The sequence below is a fragment of the Dicentrarchus labrax genome, unplaced genomic scaffold (assembly GCF_905237075.1).
Source record: "Dicentrarchus labrax unplaced genomic scaffold, dlabrax2021, whole genome shotgun sequence".
Lineage (NCBI taxonomy): Eukaryota > Metazoa > Chordata > Actinopteri > Moronidae > Dicentrarchus > Dicentrarchus labrax.
Window position 1 is genome coordinate 7832505 of NW_026136719.1, and position 25149 is coordinate 7857653.

General features: G+C 37.6%; 1 protein-coding gene across 2 annotated transcripts in view; it reads left to right on the forward strand.

Annotated features, from left to right (window-relative positions):
• Positions 1–3578: 3578 nt before the first annotated feature.
• luzp2 (leucine zipper protein 2) overlaps positions 3579–25149 on the forward strand; it is a 145280-nt gene continuing 123709 nt past the window's right edge. Inside the window, exon 1 of one of the 2 annotated variants that reach the window (XM_051378945.1) lies at positions 3579–3841. In XM_051378945.1, the coding sequence (XP_051234905.1) occupies positions 3780–3841 (62 nt within the window). In that variant the 5' untranslated portion in view covers positions 3579–3779. The remainder of the gene's footprint in view (positions 3842–25149) is intronic. The other variant, XM_051378944.1, reaches the window with a different exon arrangement.

Here is a 25149-nt window from a genome sequence, read left to right on the forward strand (position 1 = left end):
GCTTTGCTGCCAGACTTCTCTCTTTTTTTGTTTTCTCTTTCCTTTCCCACACAAAATGTTGAATGGCACTGTGGATGTTGAGAATGGAAATTTATGCAAGGGAATGCTGATTTTTTTTTTCTCTCTTCTAGTGCACACCCTCAGTAAACATACATAATAGACTATGGAGATTTCAGTACTTGTGAACTTATCTTCCTGAGCTTAATATTCATGCAGAGGAAAATCAGAAGAGGAACGAGGAGCATCTTTGCAGAAAGCAAACAGTCGCCAGTAAAAGCTGCAACGTTGGTGACAGGTCATTATTTTAGCTAGCTCAGAATCAGGATATCTTGATTTACTCAAGCAACTGTCAGTCAATATTGCTGTCCTTGGATATGTTATTGCAGTGTGGAAACTTTGTCTGTTGGGACTGCTGTAGCCTGAGGGTAAAGACAGGGGTTTGTGACAGAAGGCAAACAGAAGATTTTTGGACTAGGAAAGGACAAAAACGTGATTGCTTTAAGTGCTCTTTAGCAAGGCACTTAACCCAGTTTGCCCAGTGCAGCTACTTTGTAGAAAATAGTATTGGTCTTGTTGAATGTGCTTAAAATGTTTAAATGTGGGGCAGGATAATGCTAAATAGGAGAATCTACTGTACAATATTCTGCAAAAACCTTTCACGGATAAATAAAGGGTTTAAAAAGAAAACAAAAACATCTAGACTCATGGTCTTTTATGCTGGATTCAGCTAAAGAATATATGGCTTCAAAGGCTCAAAGACGCTTTAGCCATGCTGGCTATATTTTGACAGCTAGTAGGCAAGCTCTGCTTTTTCCTTTTCCTTTAAAAAATTCTCACAAAATCCTGAAAACACACACATTTATCCTTCTATTCTTGTGAGAACCCTTACTGACATAATGCATTTCTGTAGCACCCAGTCTCGATCTTAACTGTGACAATTAGGCAAGGAGTTTAAAATAAAAACACATCATGTGCGTTTAAAACATGATCCGTTATTACATGCCTACCTCAACCGAATTCAAACCTTAGGTTTAACATTAAGTCCCTCAATCAGTCACATTTTTCAGACTTATGCAAAGTAAACAAATGCGACAGTATACGGTTCTATCAGATCGCCTTCCACCTGAAGCCTGACTTTGCTGCTGAATTCCAACATTAATTTTATTCTGAGAGCTGAGAACTCTAAACTTTTACTTGTTTTACTTTAAAATTGCCTGCATGAGATTTTTGTTGCATCACTTCGTGGATGTTTATGACTTTGACTTTGCTTTCAGGCATTAAAAAATGATTGGAGGAAGTGTGAGAAGATAAATATGCACTTATATTAATGTTTCTAATATGCCTGGAATACCATAATTCTAAGTGGTTCAGATTGAGTGAAAGCTACTGGAATCGCTTGATATCTGTAGCGCTTTCGTGTGTTTTAGAAATGTAAAGGAATGGTACATCCAATGCTCATCCGGCATAGAGCAACGGAATCTTTTATGTTTGCAAAACTGCTTTAATGACTGAAAACATACAATGACAAATCTCCTAATGTCTAGTATATAAACAAGTATATAAGCAAACAGCAGGCTTACAAAAATACATTTTCATCCATGCAGAATTCATAAAAAAACAGTGCTTGGCTCTGACTAAATCATCATCCTATTTAGGCATGATCAAAATTCAAATGAAGCATTCGTAAACAAAATATACAAATCAATTGATGTGACATTCAGGCTCAGCTATGGGGATTTATCCAAATGTAATCTTGCATAATATCAACAATCCACGCTCATTTTATGGTAATTATTCTTCATTATGATAAGATGCTCAACAGGTTGGCTCAGAGCACTGGGACTACAAGTTTCTGGGTGATGTAATACATGATTGAGACAGATTACAGAAGTCCACAGAGGACGCTGTCCCCGGTAACCAAGGCAAGCTGCGGTCTAGCAGACTCATTACAACTGGTCACCATGCATGAACTTCTAATTATACCAAACAAATAGGTGGAAATCTTTCAGTATGGAAAATGGGCTACGACTGGGGCACAATAGTCTCCAAACTCTATTAAACCTGTAATGGAAATCATTTATCATGCCTATGGTGTGTAACCTCCACCTTTTTGTATGGACTGCTTAATATTCTACCTGTATTACACAGCTTGGAGTCTCACTTGGAAAATCCGTTCTCAATATTTTGTTCTTGAGCTGTTCTTACTTTCATAAGGTTAACCTCGACTTTCAAAGTGATCCGCAGGGCAAGTAAGGCCAGGGGTTAGAAGATTTTATTACTACGCATTTTTTTTTTTCGGTGTCCAGGTGTGGTTGATTTTAAGAAGGAGAGCTTTATGTGTGATATTTTTTTCTTTTTTTAGCAAGTTGTTCAAATTATTCTAAAACTATATACTATTTTGTAGAGATGGGTGAATACTACATGTATGGTGTGATGATATACATTGGTTTACGTAGTCACTTTGCCATACCATGTATACTGTGGTAGTTATTTGTGGGTGTATAAGGGCCAGTGTGGGCAACGTTACCAATAAATGAGCAGGGAGTAATGGCAATATTATATTTTAATGTAATTTGTGTAATAGTTTGAAGTTTCTTGATTTTTCAGGAAATCACTGAATTAGACAAAATTGTAATTTTCGAACTGGTTATTGTATCCATAAATAGTCTGTCAACATAATTTTAATAAAATGTACTATATATATATATCTATAAAATTACAAATACTGTAATAGAGTATTTTATCTATATTGCCCAATCTTACTATTTTGGGGACCTAACTTAAATGTGAAATCATTTATAAAAAAGATTTTAATAAACGCAATAATAATTTTTGCTATGTTGACTACAAAAATAAATCGCTAGCAAGCTATACCCCCACTACTTCTACGTCGTCTAACTTTCCTTTTATAATTGTATTTTATTTGATTAGTTTCAGTTTATTTTTCTGTAGTTTTTATTTTAGAATACTATGTAAGTTTAGCCAGTTGTAGTTCAATAAAAACTGCATCAGTTTACTTCTATGTTATTGGGCACAATATTTATCTGGAATGCATGGGAAAATAATTTAAACCTAACATAGAAACAAATGTAAAAAGATACAATTTTAAACAATTGTTATGCATCACAGTTTGTTATTGTTTTTAATGGTAATTTTTTTTATTTCTGTATGCATTCACAATTCAACAACTTAACCTTGCTTTCTGTTTGAAGTGGATAACTTGGTTTCTTACTTTTAATCTATAAGTGTCTTGCCTTAACTAAACTGTGACTTTGCTGTGACTGTTAACCCCTTGAGTGTGTTCTTGCAGTGATGAGCAGGGTTGCCCTCGCTTTCCATTAAATGTTTTTCTGTATCTCCACCTATCAGACTGCAGATAGTAAACAGGCAGAATGAAATGAATGGAGAGGTGTATTGTTGGAGGAACAGCCGGCACCAAACAATAGCAAGAATGCCTTTCACCAATAGCTGAAGCTGCATGGGCGCTGACATCATATCACTCCCACATCTCCCTCTCTTGATTTCAGCCCCACCCGCTCCTTTCCATTAGCAAGTCGGTCCATGTCCCTGTGTTATTTAAAGCCAGAGATCCTCCCTCTCGCCGAGCCACTGTGTTGCATCTGTCTGCCTCGCTGCTTGTGTGTCTCGGTGCGTGTGTGTATGAGAGTGCGCTAAAAAACCCAGGCAGCCAGTGGGAGAGCTAGAGAGCGGGGAGAGAGACACGGGGGAAAGGCAAAAAGCATCTGAGAAGGGAGAAGGAACGGGAGTGTGAGACAGCTATGAAATTCATCCAAGCTATTTGCTTACTGCTTCTCTGTCCGGCTTTGAGCCTCAACAGCAGGTAAGAGATAAATAAGAGGAGAAGGTTGTTTTTTTTTTTGTCAGTTTCAACCTGCTAGTGACTCTGAAACAAAAGGGGGTATAGGTTCAAAGGATACATTGGGCAATCTAAGATCACTAATCTGAAGATCTGTTCAGTCCTGCCAAATACTGAAGCCTTAATTCGTCCTGGCAGAGGCTTTATGTGTGCTAAGCATGTTGGAGACTGAAAGACTTAAAAGGAAGAAATGAAGAGCTTATCTGTTGAACTAGGCTATTATCTTTCTCAGTTCTGGGGCAGGCTGAGAGACAGTTGTCCTTTTGTGGTGGTAATTCACTGAATGCGATGCCTCCTGAATAGTGGTGACATTGCTTTTTGGGACTTTTGCTGCCCGCTGGTCTGGGAGGGAGCAAGTTGAAGTCAGGGGAACTGAGAGAAAGGACAAGGCTACTTGTGTTGCAGTGTCTTGAAAAAGAGCAGGTGTGTGCTTCTATATATATATATATATATGTATATATAACATGCGTGTGTGCGATATAAGGCTTTGGAAGAAGCTCGAATGAAGAGTGATGGGCAGGAAGCAAGAATAAGAGCGAAATGTGTGGAGAGAGGGAGTTTTGATGATTAATTAAATCATTGATAAAATCGTCCTTCTTCTCTGCCAGTGCCTGACACCACTGCCTTAATGAGAGCCGTGAGAGGAAATTCGGGGCTTTGACTATACCATGGAGACATCACACGCAGGAAGGCATGCATTATAAAACTTGCCTTTCCTTTTTCTCCTCTGTGCCCAAGCATATTTTGATACTCTTGTCATCTATTCTTGGTGAATTAGTTGAATGCAGTTGCTGAGGGAAGCATGCACAGGGAGAATGATGGCTTTGAGCTCACTGTTTTGTTGTTCATAACTAAATACATACATTTTTGTGGTGTGATGCCAAACACATGGACGGCTACAACTTGAATTATTTCTTTTGCCTTTGGAGTTACAGTATGGAGACTTGTAGAGAGAGAAGTCAAGGTTATTGCCTACATTCAACAAATTTGTCAATACCAGAGAGGTACACTGATGATGTATGAGTCATATAACTAGGGGCTATATTGACGTATTAACCTCTAACATTTAGTAGTCAGCAAATTAAGCACTCACACTCCCTTTAACACACCTAAAATTTTAATGCTCACATAAGGCAAATACATAAATAACCTTCAGGCAGCAGCTTTGGAAACATTCAATCTGTTTTATTGCCTTTTTATTATTTTCACTGGTCATACAGATAGACTTGTTTAGCTATTTTCTTAGCTGCAAAACTAATTCTGCCCTTGTTTAAGTTTGATGTATTAAAAATACAGTTTGTGTCCCAAGGTTTGTTAAATATCTTGTCATCAGCCTGCGAGGTGATCTTTTGGGTGCTAATTGGAGAAGGAGGCATTATGGTGGTAATTTAGCAGGTCAGCGCAGATTGTATGCTACCTCTTGAGGGGGAATGCCATGAAAAGTAATTACCAGAACACATAGATACAATCAGTGTTTTATTAGATAGTTTGTTTCTAAACTCAACATAGAAAAGGCAAAAGGCTGTGTTTTGTTAAAGGCAGAGGGGTTGCCTCAACTGTGACTTACTGAATCTTGATTTATTTTAAAAAATAGGAAAACAGCAATAAACATCTACTAGGTCCTAAACAGATCTGCAATGCAGGAAAATGTGGAAGCACAAGCTATGACAGCTGATCTCCAAATTCTGTAATTGAAAAAAGGACAACAATTTGGGGGGATTTGAATAATAATTGGTTAGTGAAAAAATAAAAGTTACAAACAGGGTCTTTTTTTAAATCATTTAATTCGTTACACAAACCCTACCCAAAGAAGATGTTCAGTAGGTTGTTTTAATATTTAGACTGAAATACTAGACAAGCAGCCTTGAACAAAGTCCCACCTTTTTAAGGTTGATCATTTTGTAAGTAAAGAAGAATGAACTCTCACAGTCATACTGAAAAGTGTTTTGTAATGGCCAAAATGGATTGGCTAGTTGAGATGATTTTAAATTTTAAAGAGAAGGACAGCAATAAGACATCTACAAGGACAGCTAAATGTTATTTTCCTGTTTCTAAAGATTTGTTATCACTACGCATCCATGGATGGATTCAGTAAAAGGTCACCACTGAACAGTGAAACCAGTGGATCTAAAACACCTGTCCGCATCATTGTTCCACCCCTCCTTCAGTGGTTGACATGCATTTTGTCTACTGTTATCACTGTCAGATATACAGGATTCGCTATGCTTTTAATAGCCAATGGTAATTAGCTAGCGTATTATCCTGCTATGTTGTCTTTTGATCTACCACCGCCCTGGAGTGGTTCTGCTGAGGCAATAACGGTTGGAGGTGATGTATTTAACATAAAGCTCATGAAATTGGTTTTATTATTGCTGACATGGTCAGATTTTATTAAAAAGCTGTACACTATTCCCTCTGTTTTTTGGTGTACCTTATTTCAAATGCAAAATATTTATTATTATTATTTATCAGCTTTATATTTTTCTTTCTATTCTGGATGCCAAAACCAAAAGGAAATGGAATAATATAATACTGTAGGCATATTTAGCTTTTAATCTGGTACTGAAAACCTATCTTGAGTTGATATGTTGCCTGAAGCACTTGTATTTTTGTTGTTATTCTGGAGGTCATGGTCCCAGACGGCTTATCATTTCCATGGTCCCAGATGGCTTATCATTTGTGGCACCCTCATTCTTTTGTTGTAATAGTGTAACATTGTTAAGACTGACTGTAAGCCTTACTGTCAGTCTCTTACAGGATCCTTACAGCGTAAGGTGTATCTGCAATGGGAAAATGAATTGTGACTTGAGCTGTCTAGTCTACGTATCGCTCTGCCTCGCTTTGCTTGATTCACTATCATCTCATCAGTGGTGCGTGAGAGAATCCATTTCATATGTTAAATGCAACCTCCATTGTGTGACCTGATAGAGTTGCCTTAGGGAGCGAGAATTAATGAAATAGGAACCATTTACATTTTTTGCAGCATTTTGTTAAGTCTCTGGTCTACACTTAATTCTGTTTTATAGCCTTAAAATCTAAAATGCATCTCTTAGGCTTAGTCAGTGTTATTATGAATGCTAAAACATAGATATACATTAAAAAAAACAACATAGCCATTTTATAAGAATTACAAGAATTCACAAGCTTGAAGATTATAGAATGTCATTTCTTATTATCTCTGTAAAAGGAACTATTTTGGTGCCAGTCTCTACTCACGTGAGAGCTTGATTAAGAATGATTTGATTTTAATGAATTGAGTGGATTACTCAGTCCACATAATGGTGGTGCAGGGCTATGTGTCATTGCAGAAATCAATTGGTACTCTGGCAGAACACAAGGCTGCATTGACACTAGTCCCATGAGATATGACTGTCCACCTCTGGGTCAGGGTTGGGAGGCTACTACAGTAAGACTACTCTTCTGAATTTGGCTTGTTTTTCCTTCTCTATACAGATCAAACAGCTCCACCTTTTTTACACTTTCAAATATTCCCTTTCAGAGCATTTCATGAAACATATTTGACACATTTTCTTGACACCATCTTTGATGTCTCTTACCTTAGCAGACTCTTCATGGAAACGGTGATATCTGGTGGGATCTCCACAGCATCAAATATTTATGAGTATTTTGGACGGCAATTAAAAGGACTACAGAGAGCCTTGGATTATACATAAAGTGCAGACACACAGCCGCATTGCTTTATATCTTAACATCTGTCTGTGGATATGAACATATTGTAAATTAAATGGAGTATCTCTTTAATGTTACATAGGGTCAGACATAAAATGGAAGATAGTTTATGAGGTGTAGCAATTAACGATGAAGCCGCTTAAGGACTGTAATAAATGCCATATTATATTGTTGACCATGGTCATTTCCCTTATATGATAACCGATTGTAATAACAGTATGTTTTTCTTATTCCATTCATGACACTTCCAAGCAATCAAATATTATATCCTAATTTACAGTACATCATTAAAATGTACTAAATGTGTGAGAAGATGTAAGCATTTGTACATGTTCTTGTCATTGAAACTGTTGCTGAGGATAGAGCAACGTCTCATTCTGCAACTTTTCTCTCTGTGATTGTAGCTGAAATAGAGCTGAAAAGTGGTCAGCCTCCTAGTCCTTCATAGCGACAGCAGATGCCTTCTTTGTCTCAATCTGTCACATGTTTGCTGAGTTGAAAACATTTCACTGATCATCATTTACATCCAGTCAATACTTTCTTACAAGTGACAATGAATAAATTCAATCAAGATGTACAGCAGTGGAGAGAAACTCCACATGATGATCCGTCATTGAATAAACAGTCTGAATTTATTTTAGCTTTGCACTTTAAAATGCCTAAATGAAATATGCTGTATACAGAGCCAAGTTGCTCACAAATATTGTCTGACACATAGGGAAAGTGAGGACTGACTATAGCAGAGGTCAAGTGTCAAGCAGTTGTGGAATTAGACCTTGCTGTTGACATGGGGGAGATGGTAATGTCAATCTATACACAGATGAACTGCGAATGGTTAGCAGGGATAATGACTAAGTGGAAACAATCCTCTTCTTATCCCTGGCCATTGTTTAGCACTTGGGTAATGAAAGAAAAACAATTTTGAACAAATAAGGCTTACCTAAGCTTATATTTTCCTGCTTTAAGTGGGGCTTGATTCTGTTGCCATTTGTCTCGATTGTTATTGAGTAAGAGCTCCATCATTATCTAAATGAACTGGTGCTTATACTGAAAGACATTGTAGAAGCCTGACGTGTTTTAGCTGACAGCCTTGCGTAAACATTTATGTGTTTTGCAGAGCAGCAGTTTGGTAGAAAGTGCTTTAAGAGTCTGACTGGAGTGATGGCGCACCTTACAAGATGGGCATCTGTTTAATTACCATGCAAAGGCAACCTCAGGGTGACTTTTAATGTGCAGAAGTGATCTGTGTCACAATTGGGCCTGTGCAACACAAAACATTTATGAGAATTACAAAAAAATTGCATGATTTGCCATCTGCACTCTTTTTCACACCATCAAGTGACATCTATTGCAGGGACATGATTATAGATATGACTTTCAGGGGAGGGGTTTGACTCCTCAAGATGAGAGAGAATGATATTTGTGCAGCCCGGTAATGTCTTCGGCACAAATCAGACTGTGAATGATAATTGAAATTCAAAGGACATGGCATAATGGTCACACCATGGCAACCACATTGGCCACATGACAGTAATGAAGTGGGCTACAATAAACAGAACCTTGGGTGGCTCCTAAATGAGAAAGTAATTAAAAGGACCATGATCAGTGCGGGCTGAAGAGTAGCCAAACGTTTTATATTCAAGGCCACATTTCAGGTACTGTGTTGTTGCTCTCATTGCTCTCAGAAGACATTTGAAATGACAGCAGTGTTTATTCTTCAAACACTGAAAGTGTGTGTCAAAGATTACTTGCTATCGCACTTCCTGGAACACAAAGTTTTATCATTGCACAGCATCATCCTCTAATATGGCATGCAAGAAACTGAATATTTGCTTGGCGTTAAAACAAGGATGTTTGGGGTGGTATGATACAGACATTAGCAGGCTGATATCGTGTCATTATGTAATCAAGAGTATTGGTATTTCTATAGTCAACAATATGTATTACGGGTTGAACAGTGAGTGTAATGTTGGCTTGACTTATGCAGTGAAACGTATCTGACCAGCCATTAATTTGATCTTAAAAGGCTTTAAACAAAATCATTCTCCCCAATTAACAAAAGTGTCTTGACATTACTATCAGCTAAGACATTAGGCACATCACTTTCAGATGAGAGCACTTAAGATAAATTGCAAATTCTAAATGAAGTCAACCTTTGCAGTAATAGAAACTATGCAATATTAACAGTACTGTTTTCTCAGTGGATAATGCAATCTGTTGGCGCTGTATCCATAAAAATCAGTGTATGTTGTATGTTTTTAAGCTCAGAGGGAAACACCCTATTAAGCTTAATTAGCATTGTGTAAACTCACCTTGCAAGTGCTTGAATGTAACTGAAGTTCATTAATATGGAAAATTCCCACTCTCTAGCTTTAATTAACATTAGTGGAATTATAGAATGTCCTGTCACTACTCTCACTACTCTCATTTTATTAGGTACAACTAACACAAACAATAAAATACAACAATCCTGCTGTAAATTCTACCTTCATTAAGGTTTTAACATTCAGTTCAATTTTGTTGAAACTGTTTTATTGAGTTGTTGATTCAACTTTATGGATATTTTGGGGTCTGTAGTTTGCACTGCTGTTGAATGGTTGATGTTTTGTTGTCTACCCTTGTTGATTTAAATGTGGTGAACATAATATTGGGAACACTTCTCAGCATAACGCAGTGTAATGAAACAGCACTATACTCTACTGAATCAGATCTGTCTGTATCTGCCAGAAACACCATGAAGTTGTATGAACACCTCTCTAAAACAGTTTCAGAAACTGAGCGTTATTAAGTTCATGAAGAGCATGACTCTTGTATTAGACTGCATGAGTTTTGGCTAGGTGTACTTAATAAACTGGCAAATCCAAACATAAAGATGGACAATTATATTGATGTCATATAAAAGGCAATCTACACAAAATGCATGTTATTAACTGAGGTATACTAAAAGCATGTTAAAGTGCAACTAAAATAAAAATGCATTTCTTTTGTTTTACTCAATAGATACATTGTCCTGTGTTCTCCTTTGAGAAAGAAACAGCGCCCCCTAGTTTTGCATTAATTTTTACTGACTACCATTCTGGTACCCGTCTACGTAGATGGAAACAATTTTTCGATGCAGAATAAAGCAGCAGTGTCATTGTTCTGTCACGCAAGAGCAAGCGGTCACACTGAGTAAGAAAGCAGCTTCAAAACCACAGAACAACAATCCAAATTGGCCTTCCTGCAAAAGTCTTCTAACTCATCTAACTCACAAACTTTATCAGGCGTCTTGTCCTGAACTTTTGTTGAGCCACCAAATAAAAACTGAGGAAGAGTGCACTGCTAACATCAGTTTGCAGGCTAGATAGCTAATTAGCTGCTCAGTTGCAGCAATTTAAACAGCATGTGAACATAGCTGCAAATGTCACTTAGGTCTAGTTAGGTTATGGTATGGTTCTTCTTCTTTAAAGACACTAATCCTCGGCCCATCAAACGTGGACTACAGCAAGTAGTTTGTTTACATTGTCATTCCCTACAGTGTAACACTGCTGTTTGCTACTGGGCATGTAGCATTGAGTGAGTTTGCAGTTGAAAACTGCCAGCTGCATCTGGATGTTTAAAAGCTGAGTTAACTGGCTGGAAAACCAAAACAAAGAGCTGAAAGATGCTAAAACACTGATTAGGACTATGGAGAACTGCAGAGTCTGGTGAAAATTCTCTTTGTGCTTATCACTACAAGCAACACTTTTCACATTACACAAAGTCAGTTGTCTAAGTCAAGGATCCTCAGATATATCACAAAGGCAAGTGTTAGATTCCTAAGAGACTTAATTTCTTTTCCACTTTGTATTACTGCTTGTTTTGTAGTTGTGTTTCTGTTTTCTCTGTGCATCTCAAATTTGATATAGCTGTTGATTTAAGGAAGCTATAGTTCTGATGTGAATCTGTATTGCTGCAACCAGCACTTTATTCAACTCCCTTGCTGCTGTCAGTATAGATATTAGCGTTTGGTTGTCACAGTCACTGTTGTAATTGGCAGGCACTTAATTACTCAGTCCCTGTAAACATGATGCCCGTGTTCTATCAGTGATGAGTCATTAGTGGGAGGCTTGGCTTTTTGTTTTACAGTGAAGTGCAAGATGTATAACCATAATAAACAAAAGCTGAGCACCATCCCTCGTCACAGTGGCACCACATATAAAATGCCCCTGTTGTTTTCAGTGGAGTGTTGCCGAGCAGCTATTCCCTTTTGAAGCTAAAGGAGAATCCATCACTTATTTGCTCATGTATGCAGACGGTTGTTCAGAGCTTTCATATGTTCTTGTACATGTGTAAATGATTTCATTAAGTCTGAATCTGACATCCGTGTCAGTCCGGTCGGATTTAAATAAGGTCTCTGCTTTGTATTTGTACTTTCTTATGCCAGTTGATCAGTTTAGGTGATGGGCTCTTAGCCCCCAGTGCAGGTAACATCTGAATCACTTCAAACAATTTTATAGTTTTTTATTGTAATTTATTTATATTAAGTTGATTACTATTAAGGCTGCAGCATTACATTGCTGATTATTAATTGATGAATTACTTTGAAAGGTCATTCATTACATTTACCTTGTGATATTAATATAGCTGTGTGATCTGACAGTTTTGGCATTGCATACACACTTTGTAGACATATTACATTTGAATCCTTTTGTAAATATACTCCTGATAAACACATTCATTAAGACGTTTTCTCCACGTTTTCTTTCACTGCTGCAACAATAGAATTAAATATCAAGCATACATGTCATTCAGACTGAGGTAGATGAAAATGTTACCTGCTACTTGAAGGATTTTCTTGTTTCTTTGCCTTCCAGCTACCATTGTTTTATTCACCTTTATTTATCCAGAGAGGAGTTGCTAAGCAGACACGGTCTTTCTCAGTAAAAGCATGTTTCACATTCATAAAGTTACACTCTTTCACACCAGGGAGCTGCCCTTCACAGATCACATGGTCTTCGATTGAACAGCTCCACTGAAGCAGCTAGTTTAGTGCTTGCTCAAGACTACCTCTACATCAGTTATCGGGGGATAGAATGGGGAGGGAGTTACATGTTCACCTTGCCCACCTTGATTTTCTCTTCCTTTCTTGGGATTCTGCTCTCAGTCATGGACTGCTTTTCTAATCATTAAGCTGCCACCAGCAATCTATCCATCCCCTGATTTCATTCTTTTCTGCTGCTTAATTGGTTCACTATGGAATTAACCAAAGTGCTCAGAGGCATTACTCACAAAATATTAGAGGGATCAGAGAATGTGGAGATATTGGTTTTGGCATGAACAGAAGATGGGGATCATAAATAACACAGGTCTAGACAAAATGCTTAGATCATGTAAGAAAAAACACAGCAAGAGCTCAGTGGTTTGTCCTTCTTTTATTAATATATTCATTATGTCACAGCATTTGTCTGTGCTCTAGTTCTGTTTATGTCTATCGAGATTGCTCTGTGCTGCTGAGCTGTCATTAATTGCTTCTTTCATTATTTTCCTCAACATTTAATGTGCTCTGATTTATCTACAATTTAAAAGACACGGCAGCCTTTGAAAGATGTCTGTCATTCGATCCAAACCTTTCATCCTTTAAAAACAACAAGGTTTTTTGTTGAGCACTAACCACCCAAGTGTGTGAAGTAAATGATAATGCAGGTTTAATGCTTGGCTATTGCTTCCCAATTCAAATTAGCCTATTGATGGTTCAAATGGAATTGAAGCAAAAAGACTCAACAGTTACTTGTTGCTAATGACAAAAGTTGCCTAGAGACTTTATGAGTGATTAGAAATTTACAAAGACCTCAATTACAATAAGTGGTAAGTAAACAAAGGGAGTTGTGACATGAAATCCATTTCAGCTGAATTGCTGGGCAAAATACCAGGAACACCTGTGCAAAATAAAACATCCCTCTCAAACAGCTGTGCAATGAATTCAGGAGTGAAATCTTCTATTCTTGCATTTTTTTTCCAAAAGAACAGAAATACACCAACAGCTGCAAAGAACATTGTATTAAGCCATGCCCTGAGTCTGCTTTTGTAGTAGTGTGATGCAAAAATATTTCTTTGTATCCAATAATATCCTCTTCCCACAGACTTATGAACCACACACTGCTGAAGTGCTAAAGGGTAAAACAATGTAGTATCTCCCTCAGTATTTTTAGTCTTTGTCCTCACAAATTTGGTTTGCGAATCCATTACAACTGAATACGTTCCGCATGTACCATGCTTTTATTCTCAACATGTTTGCCTATACTGCCTTTAGCAAGATGGTATTTTTTGCTAACTACAATAATTAATCCCAACCAATAAATGGGAAGAAGGTTGAATAATTATTTTTAGCACAGAATAAAAAACTGAATGCTGTCACCTTATTTTTTCCAATACATCCAAATTACATGTATTTATGTGTTGTACATAGTGTATTCAATATGTCACCATGAACATACCTCTGTTCTATTAACAATAAATCCTGAAACATGAACATGCAGTTGAATCAACAAAACAAAAATATTATAACCGTCATGTAGTCAGGATTTAATGCACGACTGCTACTAGCTAGCTACAGTAGGGGTACCTACTAAACTGGATGTATATTGTATGTTAGTATGTTAGTAAGTATAGATATTGTCCTTCAGTATAAAGAGTATGGCAGAAAATTGTCAACTTTTTTTATTTTAACTGTAAATGTTGTTATATCGCTCAACAGAGCAACTTCACCAAAGGCAAGCGAACAAGCAGTATAACCTGCCACTACTGTTGTGTGAGCACAACACAATATTTAGGGGCGGGGATTTGCTTTCCTACAGCATGTTCCCATCCCCCTGTAGGAATTATTACTGAGCAGGCTGTTGCGAGTGAGCAGCATCAGCTATTGGATTAGTCTCTGCCGGGTACAGTTATGTTCCTGAACCGTTGTGGGCCATTTCAAGCGACAATTTTGCGACAGTTGTCTCTTATAGGTTATTGCAGTTGAGACTGAAGCAAATTTGAAATTAATTTGGTGCAGTACAGTGGACCAAGTGTAAGCCTTAGTGTAGGTACCATGTCGTTGAGTAATTGAGGTCTGATTAGTGTTGAGAGCACGGATTGGATGAGTGTCTGAGCTGCCAGAATTTACTCCACAGCTGTCAGTGGTCTTGAGCATAATTCATCAAAACTTCTTTGATTTTGAGTTTCCCACTTGATTACTAAGCTCTTTCCTGTATTAAACAAACCAGCTACAGTATATACAGAGACAGTCATTCTAAAGACCTACTACATGTTGCTATATGGTGTGAGTCAGAAAAACTGTCTGACAGAGATAAACTGTCAATATTCAAGGACAAACAAAACAAACTTACGTTCAAGAGATGAAATTGATTTCCAAAGATATCACAGAGAGCTGCCAAACTGATGCTGTGTTTTTCATTTCCTGTCTTTTATTAACCCCTCCATATTTTCTATGTGCTCTCTGCTGGCTATACTGTACATCACAGCCAAGCTCCAATGTACCATTTCTCAAGAAACATAATATCTGCTTCTTTTGGTGAAGGCTACATAAATCTGAATCCTTTATCAGCCGCCAGCACACCTCCTCGAAGACGCCCGGCGGATTCTGTTATTTTTATCTAATCATTTCCTGAGCATATTCTGGTGTCAGGATCCATCCTGGCTGACAAGTGCTGGTTCTATTTGAGTCCCCTATCGCCCTGTTTTTCCAGTGTTTTGCCATGACACCTGACTGATAAGTGTGGTGTTCAGTGTGTATGTATAAGGGGAGGATTTCAGCAGCGACATGTGGCATTTAGCACAGAGAAGCCATTCAGTAGTGCCCATGGTGGCAGTTTATCTCATAAATGTTTTTGTTTTATATTTTGATTGAGGATTTTACGCCTGCAGACCTCAGCATTTGATGGCACTTTTGAGACTCCTGCTTATTCACTGCAAAAGAAAAATGCTGTCTTGAGGCAATGTGAAGTGTCAGAGATGTCATTAATCCACAAGCTTTGGTCAAAGGAGCCACAATTTGCATGAATTTGTGGCCACTATGAAACAAATACCGAATTTTAAATTAGACCTATATTTTCTGACTTCGTTGAATTTTATTGTGCATTTATGGCATTACATTAGCAATGTGCCATTTTTTTTAGATTGGCATGTCTCCAAACCGATTAAAAATGGCCTCCTTAAGCCTGGCATTACAAAAAAAAAATGTAAACATCCTATAGCACACGTAGTTATAATTCTTGACCCTGAAACAGTGCTCTCCAGATGATGCTTCCGGTATTAAAGGTGTGTTGTTACTTGCCAATCAATTTTTAGTGTCAGGTTTACTATTTGGCAACAAATGGAAACCCACTCATGCAGTTCACCCTCTTGTTGATTGCATCTCTCTGATCAATCCGTGTCTGTCCCTGATTTTTTTTCTCTTATTTTTATTTTTATTTTTTTGCCCAAGACAACTGCAAACTACCAGAGAGAGCTAGTCCAGGTTACAAAATATGGCCTTTTCTTCTTTTGTGTGTGTATGTATGTGCATTGAACCTCTCCACTGGTCACAGAGAGGGCAGCGAGAGGGTGTTATGTTGCTGAAGTCCACCACTCCCATTTGCCTGTCTGTCAGATGTCTTGCTTGGCTGAGCTCCACATAGTGATGGTGTTGACAAAATGACAGGAGGGGGGCACACTCCAGTGAATGTCAATTTGGCTGTAAAGCACCGCTTCCCCAGGAGCGCTGAGGCTCCCACACACCGAATGAGAAAAGGGAGAGAGCCGTAGTTTATAAAAGGCAAGCCCCACAGAATTGGGTATTTATATAAAACCTACAGGGTCACGTGCATGCATAATGACGTGCACTACACAGTGCTCTTATACAAGCATAATGTTCACACACTGGGACTGAAATTACATCCCAGCAGCTGCAATTAGCTGGTATGTAGAAGAAATTGCTATCAAAATGCTACCTGACATTTTGTCACTATGACAAGGTAGTGATGGTTTGCGTCTAAGCACAGATTCAGTGTCACTCGTTCTTACAGATCCTGTGTTCTCAGAGCTTTGCCTTGGCTTGCTTACTGTCCTGACTTGACTGGTGGGATTAGAGATGCATTCTAATGTCTCTAATCTTATAATCTGTCTAATAGGGGCACAGTAGCACTGGAGCCCTTTTTAATATGTAAACACAGATTGAGATTGGGGACTTTGGAGGTTATTGGGGACATTTATTATAGATCTAAATCTATAATCTTGACATCAGAATTCACAGACTATTCCTGTTTGTTACTGCATCAAGTGTCTGGAGCTGCATTCACAAAACTCACCTCAAATGTTAAATAAGTTATACCAAACAACCTCCCTGGCGTGTACTAGCAAATTAGCATTTGATGACAGGTGTTTGGATTAACACTGATTTAATGAGCTTTATGAAAGTCCCTGGAGGATGAATGCGGGGTTTTGGGATTACCTACTTCCAGGATACTGTTAAAGACAAGCAAATGGAAAATCTCTGCTCCAAATCCATTAAAATGTGTCCATGTCCTTATCTACTTAAACCCCACCAGGAGCACTGAAACAACTTTACCCCACTGCTTCTACATGTACAAGTGAAACCTGAGGAGGAAGATGCCTTTGTGTAAGAAAACATTAGATTCACTTGGATGTGTCTGATTGTTATGATGACGTTGTTTATGTAGATGGGATGCTAATTGGAAATGCATACACAAGGTCTTTTAGAAGGTGGAAATCTCCAAGATAACCTAGATGTCTTGACCGTTATTTAGGAATCTGAGTTTGAGAGCAGCATTAAGTTAAAGAAACTTAAGTTTACTTTCACTGATCTCTTGGGTTAAATAATATTACCACATAATACATTAAAAAATGCTTGACGTATTCTCTCTGTATTTCTGTAGCAGTAGCTAATCACTGCATTCATACTCTCCAAGCACTCCTTTAGGAAATAATGCAATGCATATTCTCATATATTAGCAAAGGTAAACAAAACCTTCAAATGGATACACTTCAAAAATTAAAGGCTCTATTTTTTCCCCCTCAAATTTACATTTGTGGAATACTAAAATTGAGAGTTTTTCTCAGACTTAGAATTTTATATAAAAGCTACCCTAGTTAAGTCCACACAGTCTATAATATTTTGTTTATGTATGTGATTAAAATACCACATTCATATGTGTGTAACCAATACATTTCCTGTGAGACCAGGCTCTGAAATGAGTTTCTCTTCTTCTAACGAAGTCGTACTGCCACATTGCTGCTTCCTCCAGTCAACATTACTGATTTATTTTGGTTAAATATAATATTAAAAACACTCCGTGTGACCACCAGTCATTATATTGCCACATTTAAACAACAAACATTAAGATTAATACTTAAATATGCACATCTACCCTTCAAATACTAAAATGTTCAACATTTTCATTTTCTTATGCTCAAGCTGGTAATTTTTAAAATAATGTTTGATCTTAATAAATAAAACCTTAAAGCAGTTTATACGCTTGCATTCCTTGGGTCCTTATTAGTTAAACTCCTTGACACAGCATGTGATGAGAATATCTTATAATCTTGCCTGCAGAATGGAAACTGGAATTATGCTTCACCAAACAGTGTAAATTCATATAATGTGCAGGTTGTAGCCTGATTTTCAGTAAGTTCTTGAAGTTCAATATACCCTAATAAGATTTATCACAAGGTCGTGTGTTGGATGCTGACGTGTACTCGGTGTGAATTTGCACTACAAAGCACATTGTGTCTGCCAATCTGCAGGCATTGTGTTGTTGCATTATGTGGTGAGCACATCATACATGTTGTGTGAATCCCACATTTTAAAAACATGCATGCTGATTTCACAAAAAATTATAAAAAACCCTCAATAATTATCAATAATAATAACTGGATTATACAATTAGAGCTGCAACAATTAGTCAATTTGTTGATTACCACAGTGTTAATCAGTAACAGTTTTGATTTATTAATTGCTCAAGTAATTTTTCAAGCAAAACTAGCAAATTTGCTTATGTTTTTGACTGTTGGTCGAATAAAACAAGACATCTAAAGATGTCCCCTTAAACTCTGGGAACATCATCATTTTTACAGTTAAGCTTATGTTTTAACAACTCAGAAATGTATTGATTAATTGTGAAAATAATCAGTAAATTAATGAAAATAATCATTAGTCGAACCTCTATATACCATGTTAGATTAAAATAAAACTGAAAAATGGTATGTACACATAATTCAATTAGGATTTCAAGTAATTAACCCTTATCAGAAAATGGCATAGAATATTATCTTTCTTTTTTTATTGCTGCTGCAGAACTTTTATATACCATAATACAAATAAGATCATTTGAAATTCTAGAGAACAAAGGCTCAGTGAAACATGGTGTGTGAGAGAATGTCAAAGAATGGTGTCAAGCTGGAAACTTGACAGGTTTAAAAAGACTTGAACAATGGTCACCTGTGGGAGTTAAAAATTGTCCCTGCTGAACACGACCTTGTCAATCTTCACCTTATCAGCCTCAATCCAGACAAAGGGTCTGCTGTGTCACCTGCTGTGGGCATTGACTGCAAGTCAGTAGGAGCAATTTGAAAAGATGCTTAAAGGGCCAGTACTTAAAATCCCCACTGCATTCAGATGTACTACAGAGATAGAATACAACATGCCCATAGAGAAATGCAATATGATATGCATAGCTATGTTTTCATTAGTGTATAATCACCTGAAAATAAGAATGTTATTTTGTTGTTTTGGTACCGTATAATGAGCCTTTTACATCTACAGATGCATGGAGACTGCCATGTTGAACTGCCATGTCTCTACAGTAGCTCAGAATAGCCATAGTAGGGACGTTGCGTTTTTTGTGCATTTTGCAACCACCATATTTTCTCCTTACACTTGGAAAGAAGGGTGAAGCGAGTTCATTCTTAGACACTGATCTTTTAAAGGGTAACTTGCACACAGTCAGAATACGTGCAGTAAAAGGGTTAGAATTTTCCGCTGACCGGCTCTGATTGTTATTTGTGTAAGTGTCTGACAACAATACCCTACAGAGAAAGGAAATGTTTTCTCATGCATGGCTTTAGCTGATTTGGACGAGGAAAGTACATAGATTAGAATACAAATTGAAGAGCGGGTGAGGAGAGAGAGAGAGAGAGAGAGAGAGAGAGAGAGAGAGAGAGAGAAAGGCAGATGAGGGTGAACCGGCTGCTGCAAGGGTGTGAAGTTCTGGTGGTGTTCCTGTGGGTGCTGTGACCCTATGCTGTGACCTTATGCCTACAGAGGAGATTTCACAGACCAGATCAAGCAAAAGCTACCTAAAAAAAAAACATGTTTTTCTACATGATCCTTTCCATAATGTTTTCAGATATGTATAATAACTATATGAATCAGCAAGCATTTTTAATGGACGTATTTTGATGGTGCACAAATACCTGCAAGATTACATTGTAGCCCATTCTGCAAGCTGCAGCACTCTCACTCAATACTGGACCACATTCAAAACCACTGGTCACTTTGACACAAAAACATGGGAAAATAAGGTTGAGAAATAACAATCCCATATATCATTTTCAAGGCAAGTTTATGTGTATAGCACCTTTCAACAAGGCAGTTCAAAGTGCTTTACATAGGAAATAAAAGGCATTGAGAAAAGGAACACAAGGCAATATGAAAAGACAAATTTTAATGGATTTAAAAGAGGAACAATGAAACAGAATATAAAAATAGGCTCAAAAAGAATAAAACAGGAGAATACAAATTACAGTGCAGTCACAGTGCAGTGCTATTTAATAAAAGGCAGTGGGAAACAGTGTTTACTGTAAGAGAAAACTAAAAACTTGTTGACAGTTTGCTCTGAGTCCATTGTCATCAAAAATAGTTTCCCTCTCTGCCTAGAGTATTTAGCAGAGTCTTAGCAGCATATTGGGATGTCCCATATCTCTTGACTGTTCATTCTGTGAGTCTCTCAAAGCTTGTGTAATAAGTTATACAACTTACATTAATCCAACACCTCCCAACCTGAGTTGACAACAGGTTCCTCTGAATATAGTGCTTGGCTGCGTAGCGAGCAGAATCCCATTACTTAAATGGATAGGACTAATAATAAAATATTACTTCCAACCTAACCGGATTAACAATGATCTTGTGCTCTTGGGAATTTGTTGAGCTGCCTTTCCACATAAACACCTTTTTATATACAAAGCTTTAAAGCAAGTTGATTTCGCTTCTGCTGCTTTGTGTTCATGGATTGAAGGAGGGATAATAAATGCATGCTGGACAAACAAGGAGGGAAAAAAGGCAGGGCTCTTTAAATACTCTGTTTATGTGCTTACTGCTGCACCTCACTGTATAGCTGAATGAATGCCAAGTGCACACAAGTAAGGTCAGCAAGGGAATGCTAAACATAGGAAAACATAAGCAATTTGTAAACTTCACGCCACAGAAAATGCAGATGAAAGAAAAGGGTAAGACACACTGAATCAGCAACCTAGTCTGAATAGTGAGGTACACTGTGCACAGGATTCTGGTCTACTTTAGCTGATTGGTATCTCTGCATCTATTTCAATGTTCTCTTCCTGTGTGATTGTTTATGCAAAACTCCAAGTCAAGAAAAAAACTGTTACTATTTCATTTCATGCACCTATACCAAATCCTGAAGTTGATGCTACAAAAATGCATTTAAAAATGGTATTAATGATTTAAATACATATATTTTAGGAGGAACCTGCTAATTTATTCAGTATATATCACAGAAGGAACAGAGGAATAAATAACTTCCAACTTCATAAAAACAAATACTCACAGACTTATGTTGCTTAGTTCTGTTGTTCATTGTAGCCCCACTCACCGGCAGCATTCAAGTCCAAAGCTCCTGTGCTAGTTGTATAAACGAACCTCCCTCCACATTTTGAGCTACCCAGACAGGGTAGTGTCAGCTAATGGGGCCACTAAGTAGCTAATGGAAGCTAGTAAAGTTAGCAAATGCAACAGTGGACCGGTAAGATAATTTCTGGGATACAGGAGAAAAAGTCAGTGTTGCAATAGTCCCCTGATACTTTCACTCTGATGGCAAAGCACAGCTCTGCAACTATCTGACTAATGAAAGTGGGTCGATTAAGACTTTTCACATCGACTAACAGTTTAGGGGGCAGCCCTAGTGGAGTGTAAGATTTTCTTCCCCGATAACTCAGTGCAGAATGGTAGTGTCCCAAATATACCCGCCTGTTTGGAACACACAGGAGTGGTTAGCCAGCATATTAAGGACGCCTGAGAAGGCAAAGGTGTTCTGGTGGTGCTTTGTCTTAACCAAGCCAATTCCTATGGTTCTATTCTACACCATGTCCAAATAAGGTTTAGGGACCTCATCCTCAGTTATTCATACAACTTCATACTGAGAGTCAACACTGGAGAGATTACATCAGTGTGACAACGCCTGGGGAAAGGCATCATAACAGGCTGTACCATCTCTGTCACTGTATTTGCCTTGTATATTAACACGCTGGTGAAGACTGCAGAATGCAGAGGCCCACTTTCCAAATCAGGGTTGCGCCAAACCCAATAAGAAATGGACAATATCACAGTAAAGACAACACCAGTGCCAGGAGACGAGTGGCTTCTGTAGGGACCCCTCTTGCTCAAAAGAGGCAAGGTCCATCAGGTTCTGCTTTTCTATCTGTTGAGCCTCACATCACTTCAGCAATGGAGAAGGCGGTGGTTTTACCATCCCTCCACGCATCTTTTGGCCTTTGACAATATATGAAGATCTCTTAACTACAGTAAAGGGCTTTGAAAGGAGGGGTCAACCATTACCCTGCTGATGGAGTCCCAGCAACATCGCCCTCCACAAGACTAAGCTCAGGGTTCCCTTCAGTAGAGTGAAGGAGTTCATGGTGGCTCGCACAAGAGAAGTGCCCCACTGCTGGGACTCTAACAACATGCTTTACTAGCTTGCAGTGTCCGTTGCTGGCACATTGCTGTGTTTCTTGTCACATTATCGTTGCCAGCTGTCGATCAGTGGAGTAGCACCAAACTCTCAGCAGGAATGTGTATCATGTGGCTGCACTCTTGTGTGTGCATGTATATCCTCATGATGAGCATGACATACAAACAAAATGTGGATCTGCACGTAAAAACATTGCTCCGTAGTGGCCAAAAACTCCATAGCTTACCATATACATTTCACAAAAAGAAACCAATGCTGTCCCAAAGATATAATGCTGTTTTTTCTTCCTGGAGCTTTCTCTCCCTACAACTTTCAACTGTTAGTAGTTTCTCCATTTGCTTTGTGCATTGCATACACAAAAAATATCAAGTGAAGTATGAACATACATCTTTCAGTAAAGTGAATTTGTTCTCTTTTTTAATATGAACATATTACAAACCCTTGCAGAATTCTTGCTTAGTGTGGAATTGGGGTACTGATTATGTATTTAAAATGGAGCTTGGTTTCAACATGCAGTTAACACTGTCTGTAACAATGCCTCCAGTAGTAATAAACACAGTAGCACTTGAAAGAGGGCAGCGTTGGTTCAGGAAGATTTCCTTTAAAGCTTTAAATCAGCTGGATTCTGGAGTAGCCAAAAAATGGCACCAGTAAATTGGACTGACAAGACAAAAATACAGTGCCCAAACCTTAAATTTTGAGCTCATAATTAGCAGATGAAATATGATGACATTGTACCGTCATACCATAGTTGCATATTATTACATGATGTGTGATTTACATAGGAATACTGATTATTCAGAGATGTTTTAAGTCACTGCAGAGGCTTCTAGACATTTCATGGACCTAATTTAATGAAACGTCTAGTCGGCCAGTTCTTAACACTATTGAGATTCCCATTTTCACCCTTTCTTTATTCCAGCATGCAAGCCACATATCACTTTTCATTGCCTTTAACCCAAGTGTTTGGCACACTTGATAATTACATCAGATCCTCTGTATTAGTTAATGAATATAAGCTCGCCTAGCTCACATTGGTAAGTAATATGTTGAGACAGTGATCAGAACTTATTCTTGACAGGTAAAGATAGTTTTTACACTGCAGATTCATAACTGGGGTTCATACTGCAGAGATACACATTTGGCATTCCAGTCACAACCCTCCATTGGGCCAACAGTTAGAGCAGATAGAGCGATACTTTAAGCAAGAAGTGCAGTAATTGTGGTTGAAGAGTGACCTCCTCCATTCTCATGTTTGAATTTGCAGGTTATAACTAATGTAGGGGACATAATGGTAGATAAGTCAACTGGCAGACCCGGATTTTCAAACTAATGATTAAACTGTCAAAATGTCTCTTCACTGTATGTGTACATTGATTTTAGTCTTGAAATAACAGTTAAAATAATGTGGATATTCCAATCAGCAGCTTGTTAGCATTCACTTACAGCTTCACACATCAGCTGTAGTTAGAGTAGTGTAGAATAGTGAGTCTCACTTGAAAACAAAATACCACAGTTTAGTTTTTAGTTATTCTCAGGAAATTGTAAATTAATAGCAGTGATTCAAGAAACTGAGCAAACTATTTACCATGTTGTATCTCTGATCTAAAGTCAGTTACAGTTTTGGTGTAGCCAAAGGTCAAATATACAATAGAAATTATATTGTTGAAGCCAATTGAAGATTTTGCACTAATGAGCATCTCTAATGAACGCAACTTATCATTATGAATATATCATTGTAGTAATCGGCATATAACACAGATTGAAATGATTAAAAACTGAATGAAATGGAACTAAATCTTAAACTTTTTTAAACTAATGTAATTAAACAAAATTAACATAATGTATAACTATCAAAGAATAAGATTTGTGCTCCATATTATTTTATAAAGATAACTTATAGAGACAGACACAGAGACAAGATATTTACATAATGTGTTTTATTTTTGTTATATTCCTTTTGTTATTTGAAAATAGTACCTTTTTAATCATAATATGTGATAATTATTGATTATTTTGGCTCAAAATCGACCCCATAGTTAACTAGCCACTGATCCAAGCATATTTTTCAACAGCTTCCAGCAGTGCTTAGTGGATGGTGTTACTTGTCACTTCCTAGGACATGGTCCAAGTCAAGTGCTGGTATACTTAGGCTACTAGAAGCCTCAGCACAGTGTCTTCGATTCTTGATATTAGCAAATATGACTTTTTCTGAATCATCATCACCCATCTCACCACACCGTTAGTCCCTAATGCTAATAATGTTTTTTAGTGACATTATTCTCTGTATTCTACAGTTGGAACATTATTTAATTTCTTTCAAGAAATGGAACAAAATAAAGACATCTAAACCCCTTTATTTATGAATGAGATAAAATTATGTACTGTAACAACTTATGTACAGAGTTAACATTTGGTAACTTAAAGAGTCATGCAAAGAATACAAAGAGGATGAGAGCTGAACCCCTGAAGTATGAAAAATATTTAAACAAGGAGGAGGAAATACATGAAAGAACAGGGTAGGTTTAAGTTTATCAAAGATTTATCTGCCAGAAAGCAAAGGAATGTCTAAAGAAAGTCCTGAAAGAGACTAACGCGTTAGTGAGAAGACAGCGACAGTAGCAGATTGTTACAGAGCTT